Raw genomic sequence first — 21,699 nt, forward strand, 5'->3', positions numbered from 1 at the left:
TTATCGAGGCGGTTTTGTAATCGGACAAAGGCGTTTAACAGGTGTACAAATGGCTAGGCCATGCTAAATGCACTAGTGCAGTAAAAAGCAAACACACGGTCGGAACATGGCTGGAAGCAGACGAATGCAGATGCGATTTCCAGCACTGTCCTTATCAGATGGCGCTCTTTACAAGAAAAAAAAATGCGCTATAAAAGCTGATACAAAACTGGGTCATACAAATGGAACAACACAAGTATCCCACTGTACTACATCCTGTATGTAGAAACACCTCAGAATTAAGCCAGCAAGTGCGCCCACATGAGTATGGCGCACTGTGGGAAAACGTGTCATGCAGCCAGAACTATTAATCACACAGCGTGCCAATAGCAGAGTGTTTAACATTACAAATGGGCTCCCTACTGCCCGAATTTCAAGGTGAATACAATGAGAGCACCTCAAAACTGACAACCGAGAACTCTCCTCACACTACGTAGAGGATTTATGGCAGTGACCGATACGCACCGTCGTCCTTATCGCGCACCTCGACGACGAAACTGCACAATGCAGCGTGGCTCTCTCGAGCGACAAGTAAAGATCAATTGTCCGCCTACCAAAATTACGAAGCGAGCGTATGCGCAAACCCTAAAATCCGGGAGCAAATCCCATGGCGACAAGACACCGGCCAAACTAGCTTTGCTAAAACCCCTTACTGAGACAATAAAAAAGGCACGAGAGCCAGAAAAATCGTATTTCGTTTTTTTTTTTTTTTGTCTACTTCGATACCACAAATTACGGACCAGTATATCTACCGCAGGACACCGCCAAGGTGCTGCTGTTGGTTCCGAAATCAAAGGAAACATCGTTTCCGCTGCAGATGTATCCGCCCACGTCCAATTCAAGAGACACGGTGTCAAGTAAAAATAAGCAAAGCAATACAAGACAACCTTTAGACCTTACGGTGGTGGCGAAATTCAGACTTGATGCTGGTGACTATCCGATCTTTTTTTCGCAGCTACTGAGGCGTCGCTGGCGCCGCAAACGTCTGCGCACTACACGGTTAAGCCTAACAACAGTTCAGCCGAAACAGCGCAGACGAGTACAGTAGTGCCGTAGCAACATGGCGCCGACCAATGTGCAAGTGTCCGAGCGGCGATCGGCAGTCCATTTTGCGCGGCTAATGACAACAAGATCACAGCGTAACACGACGGGACTCGACTCCGCGCATGGTCGGTATTGTCAAGAAAAGAATTATGTCGAGTGACTTTCACACAAGTCGAGAAAAAAAAGGTTTTAACGCTATGTATGTTACCTGGAAAAGAGAGCCGCCTGTAGATCCATTGTGCCATCTAGTGAGAAGCACCTTAAGTTTCTTAACGGGAAGAAGTCGCGTGTGTTAGTTTGGCAAGTTTCCGCTTGGATATAACAATGTTCGCTATTTCTTCCCTTTAGATGTAAAAAGTTTTGCGTTACAAAATGCAGCTTATAGCATGCGTGGCTTGAGCCTCTTGCCTGTACTTTTACTAGCTAGTTTTATGAAGTTAAAAATAAATGTGCACATGCTGCACGATTACGTATAAAAGAAGCTACAAAGATAAGCAATATCCACTCCCGGATCTACTCGCTGGTTCAGAAGCAGTCAGCGCTGCTCCTTGATATGTTTGGCCACCCCCACTACGCTACTTACGTCATTGTTATGCTGCTGTAGCTAGGTTTGTTGGTAAACGTGCATGCACCTCTTGCCCCCATGCACAGGCCGTGAACTGCAGGGTCTCCCTTCATCATGAATACGTAGCAGCGGTTGAGATGCCGTGTTCTTGTCGAATGAAACGGTGGGGCCCAAACTGCTAAAGTCGAACAAACTTCTTGCCTGAAGACGCAACTCAAGAAGCGCACTGAAGTTACCCCTTTCCTGAGTCCCTTTTCTTTTCTTCCGTAAAATGAAACGAACACCTCAGCCAAGCCTTCACACAAGCAGAGAGCTATGCTTTTCGGTTTGTTCTAATTCAACATCACAATTTGGTGCTACTGTGGTAACGTAGCGCGTAACGATTTGCTTGAAAGTTGTCATTTTTAGTAGTGTCTGTGAAGGCGTTTTCATTTGGACTGCGCCAATTAACAGTTCATTTCTTGCTTATCATTGTTCATTTAATTGAGACGATGGCTCGAACTGAGAAGGCTGCCGCGCGAATTTGGGAACTCGATGTTACCTTACTGCAGGCCACCCTTTGGGATATATCAGAAGCGCTTTTATTCCATCTATTTGCTTATGCACAGAGAAAGCTTGTCTTCCGTCATACATCTAGGACACGGTGCGCTTCCAATAAATATACGCTCATTTTAGCAGAAGCCGCATCATATGATTCGTTCCCGTTGCTCTGCCATGCAGCATCCGCGGATGATCAATACTGCGCATGACCGTATCCATCCAGTCGCCCTGGCCAAAATGGCGAGCGTTTGGCGTTCACGAGACCTTCTCGCCCCGAAACTTTCCTTGTTTCCCTTCATTTCACTGTCGACCTTCGCGTTTCGTTTGACATGCAATCGGTGATCTCGACTCTCCACTTCACCACAGACCGGGGCTTCTGCAAGCGGTGGCTGGTGGAACTATTTTGGAAGTGTCGACGAACCACAGCGATTTGGTCTTGCCGGGGACCCCTGGAAATGTGTGAGTGCCTAAGCCGATGTCCCTTTTCATTGTGGAATCATTTGTGTTTTGACCTAGGAGCTTACAAATATTTTGTGAAACTTGACAGTGTGATGTCACGAACAACGCAGCGTTGAATTTTTCGGCGTTTCGAGCTGCACCTTGACAAGTACGTGACCTCTGGAAAAAGGCCACTTTAGGCGCGCATGAAACCGGATGCCGTCGGCATACGGTGGTAAATGTATGCTCTATGTCCTATTCAAACTTAAAATACGACTGTGGTGTCACTTGTATGAAATTTATTCCCTAGGCGGATTTCTCTCAAAGCGAAAGCACGAACGCACACACAGACGAAGGCCAGCGTCGGGGGCCCTTATTGACCGCATCCTATGAGCAAACATGCAGTTGTTGCTTGTGGAGTTTATCATTATATCGCTAGTTTAACTAATGTCGGTATCTTCTACTCCTGCTGGGAAGCCAGTGACGCTTGCATTGTTCGCGTCGTTGAAAATTTTACATTTTCTTGGATTTGGTGTACACGAATTCCATATATCGCTCAATTTAGCGCTTAGAAAAAAAAATATGTGCGCCAGCCCGTGCGGTTGCTTTTAAGTGGATGCGTGCCGGCTTCCGCACGATCACGTGGTGTTTAACCACCAATCAAAGACATTGTTGACAAAAATGAAGGAAACGCCTATCTTCCGCGTTATCCCTTTGTGTGTGCGTGTGTACGTACTACGGGCAAGCTGAATTGGCATGCGCGTTGTGTTTGCATAAATAATATAAGAAAAGTTTACAATACTTTACATGCCTGAGTGACAGCACTCTAGACCCGCGGCATTAAATTTGGAGTCGCATCCACTGGCAGCCTGTTTCGAAGACTGTCGAGTCTTATAGCTATTACGTCGCTGATATGGTGCGCCGTTTGAGGCTCCAAAGCCCGGGAGCACGAACAGAGCGCCTGCCTGCTGGTCGCGCATGCTTGCTATCAATAAGCTACGTTCAACACATAATTGCCTTTTTTTTCATATGCTCACTGCACGAAAAGAATGTATATATGAACGGGCGTCGCTATAGTATCAAGCGATATATATGCGCTATAAGTCCCTTGATACTATTGACGCCCGTTGCTGCAGCTTTCAGGATGCTTGTTTTGTGCAGCCTTTTTAACATTGTTTCCTTATGGCATGATGTCTCTCATATATCCGACTTAATGTGTTGTAGGTGCACGTCTCCTCTGGCTCGCGCGGTTGCTCTGCAAAAAAAGTACAAATTATATGAGATAAGTCCCAAGAATAAGAGCCAAGTAGCGCATAAACACGGGAAATAAACAAGATGACAAACTACAGCTGCTACCGCTGTATCGTTTCTTCATATCTTTGTCCCGTGTTAACGCTATCTCATCGCTTTTTTTCAACCAGCCCGACTATAGCACCTTTCTTCAAAACACCTGTGTTAAAGCCATCTCATCGCTTTTTTTCAACCAGCCCGACTATAGCACGCTTCTTCAAAACAATGTTAGTGCATTGGCGTGTAAACAATATTGATTGGTAGTTCCTTTTGTTTGACTCAGAAGTCTCGGTTTATGAAGGTAATCGTTATAAAAAAAAAAAAAACCCGCGTAGGCGTTTGCTTTTCTTGCTCTTGCAAGTTGGCTTTTCCGCAAATATATTCCGAAACCGGAACCATTGCGTGCAAATGTTTTGTTCTGCATTTTTTTTTGTTGCTTGTGGTGTACTGTTACATTAAGTGTGTGGGCAATTTTGTGTAACCTGTTTTCCATTAATACTGGTTGCAGCCAAGTAACGGTACCGTATCACGTGAAAGGACGTTAAAATATGAAGACCGCAGATAACGTAACCAGATTTGAAAATCACTTTTGGTTCAGATTGTGCTGGCTAGCCGATTCGAGTGGCGCCGCGGGACGCGAGCCACTTAGGTCGAAGATAAGGGAGATAAAAATAGTTGTTATATTTTCTTTGTTTTTTTTCTATAGCTATTTGAGCCTTCAGCAGAAACTGTGAGCGCTATAGCTGTGAGCGCATCACAGCTAGAATGAGAGCTAAGTCGCCAAGTCTTGTGGTCGGTGTCACGCATCAAATGGTGGCGTTTGTTTTCGTTTTCGAGAACGGTGGGAGGGGGGGGGGGGGGGGTGCTAGGGGAGCTACAAAATGGGTTCTGGAAACAAAGGAGGTTGGAGGACAATCTGTTTTCATTGATGCAGTGTATAGAGATTGCTGAAAAGGAACACAGGCCCCTATGGCTATCATTTCTGGACATTAGGGGAGCCTACGACAGTGTTATTCAAGAGTATTTGTGGGACATACTGGGCACATTGGATGTGGAAGATGGAGTAATTAATCCTTTAAAAGATATTTATAAAGGTAACAGAGTGCTTATAAAATCAGAAAAAATGTATCGGGGGGCCTGTAAATATACAGCGGGTGCTTAGGCAAGGATGTCCTCTGTCTCCTTTGTTGTACCTGCAAGGGTTGGAGACCAAGCTAGAGAGGAGCGGACTAGGCTTCAACCTTTCTTTTTTCAAGCAAGGAGAATGAACTAAACAGTCATTACCGGGACTAATATACGCGGATGATATATTGCTAATGGCTGACAACAAGGAAGATTTGCAGAAGTTGACAGACATATGTGGTACAGAGGGAGGTAGACTAGGTTTCAAGTTTAGTAAGGAAAAATCTGCAGTCATGATATTTAATGATGAGGGCAGCGAGCATAGAATACAGGAGTTCACGCTAGAAGTAGTGGATGAGTGCAAGTATCTTGGGCGTGAAAAATATACAGAGCATGAAAAATATGTAATGAATAAAGCTAGTAGGAATGCAGCTGTCATGAAAAATAGGGAACTGTGGAATTACAATAGGTATGAAGTGGTAAGAGGGATCTGGAAAGCGTTGATGGTTCCTAACCTGACTTTCGGTTATGCGGTCCTGTGCATGAGACCAGATGTTCTAGCAAGTTTAGAAATTAAACAACGTGGCGTAGGGAGGCTAGCTTTGGGGCACATGGCAATACACCAAATCAGGGGGTACAGGGTGATATGGGATGGGCGTCGTTCGAGAGCAGAGAAGCTAGCAGTAAGATAGCATTTGAGGAGCAATTGAGAAAAATGGAGGAAAAGCAGTGGGCTAGGGAAGTTTTCAGATACCTGTATATAAGGAATGTTGATACGAGATGGAGAAAGCGAACTAGAAAATTGACAAGTTAATATCTGGACAGCAGTACGGGGGCAAATGAGCAATTATCGGTTAAGAAGGTTAAAGAAACAGAGAGAGCTTTTGGGAAAACAGGGATGCTGACGAAATTGGCACTGGGAACATACCAGACCTTTAAGCAGGAAATTGTCAAAGAAAATATCTATGATAATTGTAGGGGAAGTTCTTTGTTGTTTGAGGCGAGGACGGGAGTTTTGCGGACTGAGACATAGAGTCAGGTACCACGAGATAGACACGTTGTACGTTGCGTGCGGAGAGGAGGAGGAAACGGCTGAACACTTGATACTTTTCTGTAAAGGGCTTCACCCTACAGTGGAAAGCAGCGGGGCTGATTTATCCAAGGCATTGAGGTTTAAGGACAATGAAGGGAAAGTAGATTTTAAGCCGGTAGAAGTAACCAAGCGAAGGTTATCTGATTGGTGGCTAAAATCAAGATGAGTAAAATTTCATAAGTCATGGCTAGGTGGCTTGAGCCACTGCCTAGGTGGCTTGAGCCACTGCCTGAATTAAAGGGTTCAGCCTTATCCATCCATCCATCTATGTGCGTCTATTTTAGCAAAGATTAAGCACACCAGAGCTGATTTTTCTGTCACATCAGTCAGTTTTATTTAAGTTGGTTTCATTTTTTAAGCTCCAGACCTACTCTATTTTATTTTATTCCCGGAACGCAAAAACCTTCCTCTATCGTATCCTTAAATTTTCATTCTGTATAATCAGCATTAGTAAGAAGTTTGGTTACATAACATTTTTCATAGGCTTGGTCCTCCTTTTGTTAAACTATGACAGGTTTATAATTGCTTGCAGCATTGGCCATGGTGTCTTGAAAATGATGAATGGATCTATGCGCGTTTTGTGCCATTTGCTGCTGGTCTTGCATGCCATTTCTCAACAGTGTTGCGCTGCTACATATGCTTCGTTTTTTTTTTTTTCGCAGAACTGGCAACCTTTAACTTTTGAAGAAAGTGAAGACAGAGCAAGAGTTATGGGTAGCAGCTGTTCTTCAGCGCAAAAAAAGGACAAGGAACGCTCCAAGAAGAAGAAAAAGGGGTGCGTGATTGCTTGAAAGGTTTATTGATTCAATTGTTGTATTCTTCAAGTGCTTCTCCTGTTTTCAATGTAATTTTTACAAAACCTTTTGAGCCTTACGATGTCAGTGCCCGAGCCTTGGCCAAGCCCCCATAGTGGGTATGTGCCATTTCCAGAACACTTGAGAATAACATTGTATGGTATCTAATGTCTGTGCTTACTTGTATGATAGAGCATAAAAAACAGAATAATAGAGGTTCTGAGAGTTCAGAGTTCAGTGCCATGCATGTTCAGTGAATTTTTTTTTTTTTTTCAATGTTTTGAACTTGCATCTCATTTTTTTCTGAAATGCAGGTAACCTCGTATTGCTTTTTGCATGTGGGGTAACTTTCATATACAGACCAGTGTTAGCATTTTCACCTGGGCTGCGCATATGTCATTTAGATCGACTGCTGTTTTGCAAAAACTCTTCACAGTTACCACTGGGTCACTGATTGACACGTGACTTTGTTCCGTCAGGAAGCTGGCATGTGCTTGCCATCTCCATGCTTCACATCTTTATTTTAGGTTTCATTGTTCAGAACCAAGCATGTGCTGATCTGATCTGCACTGCTCAGTAATAGTGCTTTCTCTTGATTGGCAATTTTCAGCAGCTGTTCTCCCGAAGGCAGGCGACGCAGCTCAGTGCGCTCCACGGACAGCCTGCCCTATGGCAAGGAGTCTACACCGCCACCATCACGATCTGACCCGTCCGTTACTGCCATTACTGGAAGTACAGCACCGCCTTTAGCTCCAGTTGACACTTCGCTAACTGAAGTGCAGCAAAATAGCGGCTCCCTTGCATCACCAGCACCCCAAGTCACAGTGAGTAGGATTACAGTGCATTTCTGCTTTACATATATGAACCACTCCAAATGAGTTGTTCATATAGTACCAAAGATGAATTGTGACCAACTCGCCCAAGAAGACGTTCTTTTAAGCCCTTTCATTGTATGCTTGCCTAGAAGCGCAAACAAAATAAAAGTATAATATTTACCTGTAGTAGTGTTGAATGTATCATGAGTGAAGCAGGGGTAGCAAATAAATGGCAGAAGTATATCCTGAATTCAAAAGTGTGGACTTTTTCTTTGTTCTCAATTCTACTTGTGGTATATGTCAGATGTCCTTGCTATCAACTCTGCTTGGCAATTGTTGAAAATGGCTTATATAGAGAGAACCAGTGGGGTAACAGAGCTTGGATGTTCTAATGACCAAACTGTTCGAACATGCAAGCTTCAGAGTTATAAGTTAGAAAGCAAGCATGCCTACACCTTAATAGAATATCTTTTTATAATATTTATTGATTTCACATAAAGTGCCAAAATACAAAAGTAGAACTGCAGGGACCCAGCATAAATTGTTTAAGGATCCCACCTGGAAATCATTTTTGAATGCAATAGAAAATTAGGATATGATTTCCAGGTGCAAAGGTGTAGGCATGCTTGCTTTCTAAAGCGTGTTCCACAATTAAACGCACACCGTTAGAATGCTTCTCTCAGCTGTACTGATGAATTGTTCGAGCTCAAATTTCGCACAGAAACGGCATTTGGTCGGCAGAATTGTTTTATGCTACATTTGTTGGGGTTACTTGCCTGGATCGGTAAAACAAAACCCGGATATTTTTCATCGTCCATGTTGACGACAAAACAAAACTAGCTGTTATCTCAGCGATTGCACCAGTGGCGCCATCTAGTTTGTTGGCCGTGGAGATTCGGGAAAGGAGGGGGTGGGGAATGTTTTAAGGGAGATTTGAAGACGCTTTATCAGGAAAGACATCAAATTTAGCGGAGTTTTGGCCAAATAAGTTTTTTGTGGTCATTGATAAAGCAGTTGAAAAACCATCTTCAAATCTTCCCGCAAACCCCCCCCCCCCCCCCCTTTCCACTTAGCCAAATCTCCATGGCCGACTAACGAGGTGGCGTCACCGGTGCAATTGCTGAGATAATGCCTTGCTTTGTTTCGTCATCACCGCAGACGATGCTAACATCAGACTTCCTTTCATTGATTCAGGCAAATACCCTAACAAATGTAGCATAAAACAATTCTGCTGACGAAATGCCATCTGTATGAAATTTGAGCTCGAACAATTCACTAGTTTAGCTGAGAGAAGCATTTTACAGCATGCATTTAATTGCGGAACAGTCTGTATTTTGTAACACTGAAGGTTGCATGTTCCAACAACTTGGTTCAACACAGCCTCCAAGCTCTGTTGCCGTACAGGTTTTTTATAAGCCATCTTCAACAATTGCCAAGGAGAGTTGATCAGCTGCAGTGGACGTCGGTTATATAAAGATAACCATAGTTAGGTGGTTAATTAAATGAAATTCACTAGTTCATTTTTTAATTAGCACAGTGTCATGGCTAGTGCCATATCAGTTTGTTGCACTTGCACAGAGCTTCTTGCCTGCCTCGTGCTCAGTTTTGGTTTTGTGTGGAAAAAGTGCTTTATTTCTTCATGCTAACATTTTTTCTTCATTTCAAATACTGATATGGCATTGTCTTGGCAATTACTTTGAATTTGCATTGGTACTAACCACCTGGATGTGGTAATTAAAAGGTTAATTGGTGAATATCATTTAATTAATTGCCTAATTATGATTATTTATATAGTAACCGACACCTGCCATGGCAGTCAGTTTGTCCATAAAAAGATTTTATATTTCTAATTTCCTATTTGTAGAAATTTTTGGATGTGTTCACTGGAACGCCTGGTTTGTTTGCATGCCGTGGCCTGTATACCACACTATAGTCTGAAATTATCATGTCCTTAAAAATATATTGTAACTGAACACGTTCAGCAATGTTTGGTATGATGTTCTTGAATATCAATCAAATAGGGAAACTGCAGAATTCATATCTGAAATTTGAGTATTTTTGCATCACTTTGATAAGGATTAGTTTTTTATATGAGTGAATATCTGTAAATGGTACATTTTTTGATGTTTATTAAAAAAGCTTCATTAAGACCCTGAATAGCTTCCAGTGTGCTGTCGGGTGTCATGGTATTGCATGACACCCGACATGCAATTTAGTGTAATTTAAAAAAATTACGCCAAAAAGTTGCTCTAATTTACGCTAAAGGCGTAATGATGTCTCACCTCAGGGAAAATAAACTTATAGTACCATTGTCATGAGCATCATCACCATCATTATTATTGTTACTACTACTACTACTACTACTACTACTACTACTACTACTACTACTACTACTACTACTACTACTACTATTAGTACTACTACTACTACTTTGCTGACAAATAGAAGGAAGCTGAAAGGGAAGAAACTGCAACAATGAAGGTTACAATGCCAGCTTACCACAGAAAGAAGCTTGGGGACAGAAAAAAAAAGAGAAAAAGAAGGGAGAGGAGGAGAAAAGGAAGAAGTTAATCAACTGGCCCACTGCATGCTTTTACTGTCAGAATAGTATTCATAGTACAAAAAAATGGCTGTGGTTTAGCTCTGGTTAAACCTGGAGTGACGCGATAGCTACAGCTGGCCGAGTGGAACTCGCTCAGTCGAATTGCAAAGTCAGTCTTTCACCTCTGCGTTTCGCTGGGTGTTCCTTCTTCATCTTCGTCCCTGGATGTGGATTCACTCTCTCCCCCTCTCCACTCCTCCCCAATCGGTTTCGCCGGCACACCACACCGCCGACAGCTGCCATGGTGGCCACGACGTCGCCACGCTGAAGGCTCGAAATGCTAGCGTTATGTAGGCGCGCGGCGCGTGCACCAGCTGCGTGCTCTGACATCACTCCGCGCTTGCGCACAACTGACGAGGCGGGCGGCGTCCGCTCCGCCATCGGCGCAGCCGAGAGCTGCGTGGCGTGCACACCAGCTGCGGGCTATGACGTCACTCCGCGCATGTGCACAGCTGGCAGAGCGGTGGTGCCACGGCTCAGCGCGCAGCCACGCTGACCTCGCAAAGTGGCTGGCATAGTGTAGCTATCGCAACAAAAACAGAACCTGAGACAAAACTCAAAGCAGCATGACACGCGCGCGCACGTACAAACACACACACACCAGGTGGAAATTTCGCAAGTGGTCCCACTTGAAGTGGGTTATTGGACAGGGACCACTTGAAGTGGGACCGCTTGACAAAAGGGACCATTTGGAACTACTAGGTTGAAAAAAAAAAAACAATGGAAATTTCAACTAGAACCAGTTGGATATTTCAGTTGTTTCAAACTGGGTTTTGAAATTGGTTCCAAATCATTTTTAAGGTGCAAAAGAAAAACTGGTATGTGAGTCAGGGCAATGCTCAGCCTGGTGTACCCATTTTTTCACAGGAGAATTGCGTATGCCGTCATGGAAATCGACATGCAAGCATACATCACGCACAAGAAACACATATACTATGGTTGAAAATTAGTAACATTGGCTCGTGTATACATCCACAGAACTGCTCCCATGTATGTATGTATGTATGTATGTATGTATGTATGTATGTATGTATGTATGTATGTATGTATGTATGTATGTATGTATGTATGTATGTATGTGTGTGTATATATATATATATATATATATATATATACCCCACTTATGACACTCTTATATTAGAGCCAGTGGCGCTTGCCTATTGAGCATAGTTATTTCATATTATTTGGACCACAGTGGCTAAGCAAATGAATGCAATTTAGTAGGTTAATCTGCTGATAGTTCTTAATTTAAGAATCGTTTTAATCTTGCCTTGTTTGCCAAATATGCAAATGTTTGCATGGATTGTGGCCCAGCAGTGGCCACTTGCAGTCTAGTGGTACCACTTGAAAGCAAGTGGGACCATTTGTAAAACCACTTGCTTTGAAGTGGCACCACTTGAAAGCAAGTGGGACCCTTTGTAAAACCACTTGCTTTGAAGTCATACCACTTGAAAGCAAGTGTGACCATTTGGAATCCTGCTTGATATATTTTCACCTGGGACACACGCACATATACAGACAGACAGACAGAACAGGACAGGATTGAGAGAGAGAGAGAGAGCATGTAAAACAGACCAATATACTGTAGGTAGGAGAAAAAAGGCAGCAGTGTTATAAATGCAAGTCTAAAGCAGATACCTTCAGAAAAGACAGTCAATCAAATTTTACTGCCATGCCACAGTAAAGTTACCCTGTAGAGATTAGCTGCGGAAGTATCCAACCCTTTCTTTCCCTGTTGAAAAATAACCAAAAGGGTACCAGTCTTACTCTAACTTTTTTTCACCACCTTGTAGGCAGTTTTGTTTTCCTTACTATAGTGTAGTATTTTGTCTGACTTGGGAGCTCTTTTTGTTGCTAACAAATTTCAAGAAAATAATTTAGGGAAATGAATTAAGGATATAATAGCTTGCTGGCGATTGCACCAGTGTCTCACTAAAGATATTTAAAATACTGCGCAATTGTCAACATCAGCTGGTGTTAAGCTAGTCCCTGTTCGAGAAGATTGCAAACATGGCACTGCAATGAAAAACGTGGCACTGCAAGTGAGGAGTTTGCCACATTGATGTAGGACTACCCACGGGCAGCGCCCAGAAGATCTGCTACACCAGCAGTCTTTGCTGTCTGAGTCTGGGCTTGGAATAGTAACTTCAGCATTGGTGTTGTTTCTGAATGTCTGTCTCAACTGCTTTCTTCTGATGAGGAAGACATTGAAAATGTTCACGTCTACTGATTTTCATTTATTCAAGGCTGAGCAGGCTGTCACTTATTATGTACCACATCATGGCTGACAAAATGCAACTGCAAAGCCACACGCAAGATGCCTGTGACCATGTAGTGCCTCAAACTGCAGCAGGAAGAAGAGTGATGAGCCTAGCTCGAATGGATATAAATAGTTGGCTGCCTTGTTACAAAGTTTCATGACTAGTGTGACTCATTTATGGCAGTGAAAAGCTTAAATTATGAAAGGGGTGCATTCAGAGTAAGGGGTGTTTAACCTGAAAAACTTTATTAATAAAAGGTTTCACATTAAACCATGATTTCAGACAGATTCTTGTTCTTCTCTGAAAGTGTTGGAGTGACATTTAAAATTCATGTGAAACAAGTGCACCGAGGCAGCACCTTCACCTTAACTTATTTATTGAAATCCATGAGTATTATGAATTCACCTACCTTGAATAGTGAAGTTGCTAAACCACACTTGTCTGTGATGACTCAAACTACTGTCAGCATTTGAGCGCAATTGGCACAGACATTGAATGCATATATACTTTGGGGCAGTTGCTGTCAGTGCTTCAATAGTTTTAACTGCCGAGCTGCACAAGATACTGTTTGTTTCTTTGTGTGCAGAGCCCAGCACCAGGCAGTGAAACCTTTTCAGACGATGGGTTGCCAAGCCTTCAGGCCTTCCCAGATGACGTGCAGGCTCTGCTCTTGGGCAGGCTGGGAGCTGTGCCTGCATCCCTGTTGGCAGCAGGCAGTCGCCTCATCAGCCTTTATGTGTGCTGTGGACTGGCTGACATGGAGGCCGAGCGTACACACCTGGAGCAACATGTCTACCCTAGTGTGCGTGCCTATGCTGCCGACAAGGGCTATGATCTCAACATAGTGGACCTTCACTGGGGTATCCAAGTGGAGGCGATGGACCGAATCATCTTTACACATCTTTGCCTGCAGACCATTGCCCGGCTACGCTCACAAGGCCACTTTCTGGCATTGGTATGAAGCTAAATGTTACAGTTTCATGCCTGCATTGTGCTATAGAAGGCATTACCATTAAAAAACATGTGACACGGTTAGAGCTGTGATTTCTTTATTGGTTGAGCTAGGCAAGTTGAACAAGAACTAAATAGAGGGTGTGGCGAAACAGACCATGCAAATGTAATATATTGCAGAAATGAGGACAGAGAGAGAGAGGGAGAGACATATTTTATTCAAACAACTCAGTTTCAAGCCATGGTCTTAGTCTGAGCTGATGGAGTCTAAGGTCACTGATGCCATTGCAGAAGCAGTATGTGTGTTAGTGCAGCATGCTTTCAGATTGCCACCAGCTCATGCATTAGTACTGCTGTATCACAGTAGCATGCACCATACTTTTTTTTTCGCCTGTGCTGACTATCTCCTTACTTTCCGTGACCTTAAGCATTTTTTGGCTGTATGTTAGAGAGTTTGGTGGTTAGGCAATATGGACACTGTCGAGACTTTACCAAGTTCTGAACTCCGTTTAAAGTACACTACAAGGGAATACTAAGTCCAGCTAGACTGAGTGGTTAGTGTCTGAAAATTGGAAATATATAATTTTTACTGAAGACAGAGCTGGAGTGAGTAAGGAAGTTACATGAACAGTAAAAACTGTATCAACTTCCCTAAAAAATTTTGATAGTAACTGTACCTGATCAAGCAAATTCTTCATCGGCCATAACTGATTTACTACTTTCATGCACAACACTATTTTGTTAAGAAGTACAGCTGAAGTGGGAAAGAAGCACAAAGAAGTAGTTCTATTCAAATATGAGAACGCAATGCATCACTCGCGTCACATGCTATCTATTTTTGTGGTCAAAGTGTAGTGTGATTGGCTGAGATACTTGCTATTTCTTCTGATTCGCCGGAGGTTCACATCATAAAAGGCATCAATGCAGTTGCCTTTTTATTCAGAAAAAATGCTGATAGTGTTCCCGAAGGGTAATCTGTCATTTTATTGTAACTTCTTGTTTCTATTGATTTTCTCTTTAGTGTCAGTGACATATTCTAGGTGCTATTTTTAGTTCAGATATATTTTAAAAAGAGACTTGGAACTACTATGCTGATCCCATCTTTGTTATGCACCTTCTTAGGTTTGTGGATACTACAGGGCGTATATATGTCGTTACAACAACGTGTTAACTTTAAAAAATGTAATTGCATGGAATTGAATGTGGAATTGCGTTCTCCTGTTTATGCACAGCCATATCCAAATCTTGAGCATGCTTTTTTATGGGAAACACTAAAGCAGCAAGAAACTGTCTATGTAGCACATGTTTCATCAGTGCACGAAAGCTTGACTAAATGGGTGCAGTCCAGCAAAATAGGATACTTGCTAGGCAAGTGTTTGGTACATCCTAAAATGATCACCTTTGCTTCTTGTGTTCATCGCTCCTGACATGGGATAAAGAACAACGGCAAAATATTTTGGCATTCGTGTGGTCTTTCTGTTCCTTGAAAGCTGAGCAAGTTGTGGGCTGTGATGCAAAGGCATGTGTAAGGTTCTGTTGATTGGTGTGTGTACCATGAAACTTGTTGATGAATGTGACTTGCAAAACAACTTGTGGTTCACAGCATTTCTCTGATGTGCAGTGAAGTTTATATCAAGCAAGCCAATGGCTGCATAGATAAACACCTTAGTGAGATTGAAAGCAAAGTAAACGCACTGATATTTAATTGCACCTGTCGTGCCGCTGCATCTGTGCATGTGTGCCTTTTTTTTTTACAACAGTACAATTAGTAGTTTCAAATACTGAAACAAGCTCTGTAGCATTGCGCGAGAAGTAAATCTTGCTTTTTAGGTGTAGGAAGTTTTCTTTTTTTTCTGCATTCATCACTATCAGCCTAAAGTATAACCTCGTGTAAAGTCTGCACCTGTGTGTGAGCTGCACTCCCTATTTTGGCGTAGATAGTTGGGAAAAAAAATACAGTTATATGTTTTTTTTTTAAATTCATGTATGTTCTGCACCTTCAAAATTCACACCTGAATTTTAAAAAAAAGTGCAGTCCTTACGCAAGTTTATTGGTATTTTTTGCTGTTTCTTTTTTCAAATCAAATAGGAATTTATTGTGTACATGCAGAATGAGTACATAAAGATAAGTGTACAGGCAAAGGTCCCAAAGTCAGGAGGCTTTAACGAGACCCTCGATCGATTAATACTAAATTACAAACAAGTAGCAACATAGAGAGGTACCTATAGAATAGTAACTGTGTTAGTATACATATAGAAATGTTACATGTGATGCTAACGAAATAACTTAATAGATTATCACGACAAAAAAAAACAGATATGCTGAACAGAATTACATCATCATATATGATGTTGCACAAAATACAAAAAAAAAGATACAGCCCAGTGTAAACAGTATAGATATTCATTAATAAAAGGCATATACAGAAAGCACAATTAAAGTAAGCATTTAAGGGCAGGGTTGACAAAGCATATATCAACAATAGAAAGTTTCCAGGAAGTAATCGAGAATAGGAATTCAGAAAAGGATAGGAAAAGAAATGCTGTTAAGTTAAAGCTGCTAGTTATTGTTCTAAAAGAAAAATTTTGAAAGTTGATTTAAACATAGAGGAGGACGTGGGTGATTTTAAACTCTGAGGTAGATTGTTTTGTAGAGAAATACAGGCGAAATGATAACTTCGTTTTTTATAATTAGTAAAAACTTGGGGTAGCCAAAAAGTTTTGTGAGCTGCAAACCTAATGGGGTTAGTATTCTGCAAAAAAAGAAGTTAGCGAATAGTGCTTTGTGAAACCTAATCGAATATGAATCAGCTAGCGTTGCCACCGAATCGAATGTGAATAGTGTGATTAAAAGCCGAATAGAATACTATTTGCATGATTATTTGCGACTTGTGAAAATATTCATAAAGAATGAATATTCATGCGAAACAAGGAAGCATTAGTTGTGACGCTATAAGTCATGGAATTACAGCTGTAGCTGTCGAAAGACTCAACACATATCCACTAGGGAATACGCAGCACTGCATCTGTATATTAACTGCGTCCGTATATTAACTCTGTAACCTTCATGTAATATGTATAAGAAAATTACATTTGCTACTCATGATGGGAGCGTAAAAACTAATGCCAAATATCTGTTGATGAGAACTTTAGCCATGGCCTCCGAGATCGGGCATCACGGCAGGGTTTGCTAAACCTGGCTGAACCCTGCCATGTCACCTAACCTTGAGGGTCGCATACCTGAGCATTATGAATGCCATCACACGAATGGACCACATTGCGGTGCTGAACCTTCCTTTCTACACAGACCGATCACAGCAGCAGGCTGTGCAGCGTCGGAGTGGGCCCTGTTTTTAAGCAGTTGTCAAAAAATTTATGGCGTGCCATATTCAAACTTCGTGCCAGTTATTTAAAACTATTTGAGAACTATATTCAGTTCATTTCAAATGATTGTAAACATTCAATATTTGATTTGTTCACAGAATTGAATACAAGAATATTTCATTTGATATTCGAAAATTTATAATATTTGCACACTTCTAGCAAAATACGTTGTCAGTAAATTGAAAAGAAAGTTTCTTGTCAATTAACCTAAAATTTTGATAGCTAGATTGTATTGAAACAAATTAATGTATAAAATATTATGCTCACATAGCAAAGGCATTATCTTTTCTCTGGTGTTTTCAGTTTCTTTCTGTTTCCATCTTTTTCTTTGTTACTAGTGTTGATCTTCAACTGTTTTAACATATATTTCTTTTTTTCCACAAGAGCCTTCCAGTTGTGAGCTTGTGTTATCTCCTTTGTTCTCATTTGATGCAGCTTGTGCTTTTTTTGGGCCAAATCTAACCAGAGTGATTTTTCCAGAATATAATTGTTTATTTAATATAACTATTTTTGTTTAGTTTAATTTCCTAAATTTTTTGGATTTAATTTTCTGCATGTGTACTGCATTTTTCAGTGTGTAAGTCACAGTTTTTACTGGATTTTTCTTTGGACCATCTTATGGAACGATGCAACTTGTATTTGGCGAAAAATGACAAGCCTTAATGCACTATCCTTTGCTCTTCCAAGAAACTTAAAAAAAAAATCAATGTTTAAAAGGAAAGCAAAATAAAAGTGAGTTACCAGAGAGCTATCACAGCCCAGTCAGCTACTGTGATCTGCTTTCTTGGGGACCCAGCTGTGTCTGCGCTGTGGGAGATATGCACTCCTTGGGGCATTGTGCTATCTTCTTGTTTAAAATGTTGTCCTACGGGTAGGTTCACATAATCTAGCAGCAACAGGACTGAATGCACTGATGTCATGAAGAGCGTGCTGCCGCCACTCCAGTCCAGCCATATTCTCAAAATTCTCAAAAGTATGGCTTTTCACAGGTCGTGTATTGTTATGCTCAACATGAGGCCGCCTGCAAGGCGAAGAAGCTATGATGCAAATTTCAGGTTGCGTGCCATTGAATATGTGCTGTAGAATGGTAACAAGGCAGCAGAAGACAGTTTATTGTGAATGAAAAAATTATCTGGGACTGGTGGAAACCCGCAAGAGTGCTCCGGTTAATGAAACCAACAAAAAAGTCAGCCCACAGAAAGAAGACATGCCTGTCAAAGCTTGGGGATTGTCTGTGCACAGCAGCTGCCGCAAGCATGCATTTTCGTTGCACCCTTCGACGAAGAGATCCTTAGTGCATTTTTATACCGCTTACTGAATGAACAGGTGCGTCTTATACACCGGAGCAATTTATATATATGATATTTTTTTTCAGAAAAGCTGCATTTGCAGGGGAGTGCAAATTATACACAGGTGTGACTTATAGGCTGGAAAATGTGGTTGCCATCATCAGATGCACAGCGAATTTATCACATTTTTTATGCATTAAGTGTGTAAAACTTATCATTTGCTGCAAATTGCTATCAGAGGCTAGAATTGTTACCAAAAATTATGACCTATACGACGGTTATCCTGTTTGTTGTCACAAGCTGCCTGAATTGCAGTTGTGTCATTGTGCATATTTTATTCTAAACTGCTCTTTATTCTCTACTGTTTAAAAACATTTAAAGCATGCCAGCATGTTGGTTCAAAAGACTTCACACTGCTCAGGAATTGCCTCATTTGTGGCAAGTGCTAATGCACTGATATCGTATCTTATTTACAAAGTGAACAAGTTTAACAGTGAGCGAAAGACAGTTATGATATGAAGCAGTGGCTCTACACTGCTCTTCAAGTAGATTTTAGTCTTGCTGTTTACACTGTTGTTTCTGATATACTGCAGGTACTTTTGAACGAGAAGTTGGAAAATCAGCTACCACATATTTTGCCTGCAAGTCTACCCAGTGATGTGCTAACATCTGTTGCTGATGCTGTGGAGTCACCAGAGCAAAGGCAGCTGCTCCTAGACTGGTACATGGAAGACTTGAACAGTGTCCCAAAGTGCTACAGGCTACATGCTATACGTGAGCGTATTCCGGACATTATTTCCACAAATCCGTCGGCAAAAGCAGCTGCTCTTGAATTGTGGCAGAAGGAGTCTTCACAGATGGTGGAAGCACTAAGGTCTGCTTTGACTGCAGAACAGCGTGCAAAGTATCTTGTATCAGGTGGGTTTTGGTTTACTAAAAGGGAGTCCTTTTTTTGGTGGGTTTAACCACACAACAGTAACTTGTGCAAATATTCCGCCGCGGTGGCTCAGTGGTTTATGGGGCTCGGCTGCTGACCCGAAAGATGCGGGTTCGATCCCGGCCACGGCGGTTGAATTTTGATGGAAGCAAAATTCTAGAGGCTCGTGTACTGTGCGATGTCATTGCACGTTAAAGAACTCCAGGTGGTCGAAATTTCTGGAGCCCTTCACTACGGCGTCCCTCATAGCCAGAGTCGCTCTGGGACGTTAAACCCGCTATAAGCCAAAAAGCATAAGCTTGTTCAAGTACAAATTCTTCTTAACTCTAGCAGTTCAACTGAATAGATATTTCACATACTGTCAGATACTTATGCTCTAGTTATTTTGGAGCAGGTAGTAAAAGCAACAAAGTTTAGGAATTATACAGATAAAAAAACAGCATACAAGTATCGATACAATCAGACTTCTCATAATCAGTGAACTGTTAAATACACGCAAAAGCTAAAATGATACTACTACCTAAACTGTTCAACAAAAAAGGGACCTGCTAATTTATATGTTGCATGCCATAGTTAGTTAGTATTCTTGGTGTTTCTAAAGTCTTCTTGCATAGTCACTGATGCTCTGAAGAGAGAGAGCGGAGGAGTAAACTTTCTCTCTCTCTCCCCCTCTCTTTTCTTGTGATTCGGTTTTGGGTGGAGCTCTTAGTCAAGGGTACCATGGGCAGCCGCCACCGCCTCTGCCTCAACCAATTTAACCAGTCCCTAGCCAGTGACAGTAGTGTTGATCAACTGTACCTACCATTGGGCAGTTAGGGTGGAGATAGGTGCAGCAGGCTTCATGTTAAAAGGTTTCATAGGTGTCACAGTGACATCTTTGCAGTGTGCCACTGAGGCATTGGAAACAATGAAGAATGGTATGGCTATACGTGGTACGATAATGGGTATGGTATGTCAGATTTAACGTCCCAAAGCTGCACATGGGCAATGAGAGATGCTGCAGTGGAGGGCATGGATTAATTTAGGCCACGTTTGGTTCTTTAACATGTACTGGCATTGCACATCACACCAGGTATGTATGCATTTTGCCTCCATCAAAATTCGGCCATCGCGACCTGATCCAGCATCCTCATGGTTAGCAGCTGAACGCCACAATCACTGATGTGATGAAGAAAGCAAGTCTGCTATTGGCCAAATATAGTGCCTTCATGTCATGAAAGCTGAGGTTAGGGTGGTGGATAGTGTTCTCAGGAACACAAACTCTGAGGATATGGTCAGAGTAGGAGAAACGGGTGATCCAAGGTTGGCGTCTCGCCCCTGGAAGCCTGTGCAACAAGTTCAATGACCAGCACATAAGCGTACTCATTACGAGGGGTGCTAGCGTGACCTCACACCTAGACAGTGTGGAAGACGTTCAAGGAGTGTGCTTGTGAGAAGCATTATCATAAGGCCCACTGGAACAGCTCACTGGCTGTGGAATTTGGGCTGAGCACAACTTCATGGGTTCGATGGAAGCTGCGGCACTTACAATTTTATACTGAGTGTTTCACCTACAATGTTGTACAGTTTTTAAAAGTAGGCTTTCTGAGTTTCTAGAAGAGCGCTTTTATCGGCATAGCATTGTCAGTGGTGTAGCACATCAGAATACAGCTAAGCCATGATAATTAGTAGGCTGGTTAACTAATGTTGAGTAGTTAACCTTTTAACTACTATATATTTCTGTTAGTCTCCTTGAATTGGCTGTTGGGGAGAGGAAATGGCACAGTTTCTGTCTCACATATCGGCGGACACCTGAACCGCGCCGTAAGGAAAAGGATAAAGGAGGAAGTTAAGCAAGAAAGCTGTGCCGTAGTGGAGGGCTCCGGAATAATTTCGACCACCTGGGGATCTTTTACGTGCACTGACATCGCACAGCACACGGTGACACGGGTGCCTTTGCGTTTCACCTCCATCGAAACACAGCCGCCACGAAACGCTTATTTACTGAGATGCGTGTAGCCCACTGTAAGTAATATCCATATTAGTTTTTAGACTTTTTAAAATTTAATTACCCTCAGCGCTGTAGCCCAATAAATTTTGGCTACATTGCGCCAAAATACATGTGCTTTCAAGAAGCTTGCAGGCAAAGCAACCCCCCCTGGGCATGTAACTCGTCTCAAGGAACCCCAGCAGCTTTCAATACTATATGCCAAGGAACTCCCCTTCTTTCCTTTCCTTGACCACTGGCCTTATCCAGTAGGTTTCATGGGAAACAAAAGGTTCAAATGTAAGGAAGACGATGGGCATACGCGCAAGCCGCATGGCCATCGCCTGATGCACGCTCCTGGCTGGACTAGCTGACCTCGGACTGCTGTTGGCCCTGCTCCCGTTAAGAAGCTTCTCCGAATAAACCCCACCTTACATTTGATGCAGGTGCCGGGTAATATCCTCTCACCCTGGAACTCCGCAGCCGAATGTTACCCCCTACCACGATGCCTTCGGATGCCAACCTCCAAGCCGTACAAGTGAGCCCGGCCGCCGTCGTCTGTGCTCGTT

The 21,699-nt window shown here is 42.3% G+C and overlaps 2 protein-coding genes across 25 annotated transcripts in view; one reads left to right on the forward strand and one right to left on the reverse strand.

Moving 5' to 3' along the window:
* Positions 1–1,365, reverse strand: part of AP-1gamma (adaptor protein complex 1, gamma subunit) — a 141,466-nt gene extending 140,101 nt beyond the window's left edge. For 3 of the 20 annotated variants that reach the window (XM_077647544.1, XM_077647554.1, XM_077647550.1), the window contains exon 1: positions 927–1,061. Coding sequence is in view for 5 of the 20 variants with exons in the window: in XM_077647541.1 (XP_077503667.1) it covers positions 1,292–1,320 (29 nt within the window). In the remaining 15 variants the exon portion in view is untranslated. Of the gene's footprint in view, positions 1–504; positions 530–926; positions 1,115–1,291 lie in introns of those variants that run through there. The other 17 variants (XM_077647548.1, XM_077647545.1, XM_077647542.1 and 14 more) reach the window with 10 other exon arrangements.
* LOC144114075 (NACHT domain- and WD repeat-containing protein 1) overlaps positions 1,086–21,699 on the forward strand; it is an 84,894-nt gene continuing 64,280 nt past the window's right edge. For 2 of the 5 annotated variants that reach the window (XR_013310950.1, XM_077647533.1), the window contains exons 1-6: positions 1,840–1,973; positions 2,555–2,647; positions 6,794–6,906; positions 7,536–7,749; positions 13,190–13,558; positions 18,821–19,145. Coding sequence is in view for 4 of the 5 variants with exons in the window: in XM_077647533.1 (XP_077503659.1) it covers positions 1,920–1,973; positions 2,555–2,647; positions 6,794–6,906; positions 7,536–7,749; positions 13,190–13,558; positions 18,821–19,145 (1,168 nt within the window). In the remaining variant the exon portion in view is untranslated. Of the gene's footprint in view, positions 1,209–1,672; positions 1,692–1,838; positions 1,974–2,554; positions 2,648–6,793; positions 6,907–7,535; positions 7,750–13,189; positions 13,559–18,820; positions 19,146–21,699 lie in introns of those variants that run through there. The other 3 variants (XM_077647535.1, XM_077647536.1, XM_077647534.1) reach the window with 3 other exon arrangements.

This window comes from Amblyomma americanum, chromosome 1 (assembly GCF_052857255.1).
Source record: "Amblyomma americanum isolate KBUSLIRL-KWMA chromosome 1, ASM5285725v1, whole genome shotgun sequence".
Lineage (NCBI taxonomy): Eukaryota > Metazoa > Arthropoda > Arachnida > Ixodida > Ixodidae > Amblyomma > Amblyomma americanum.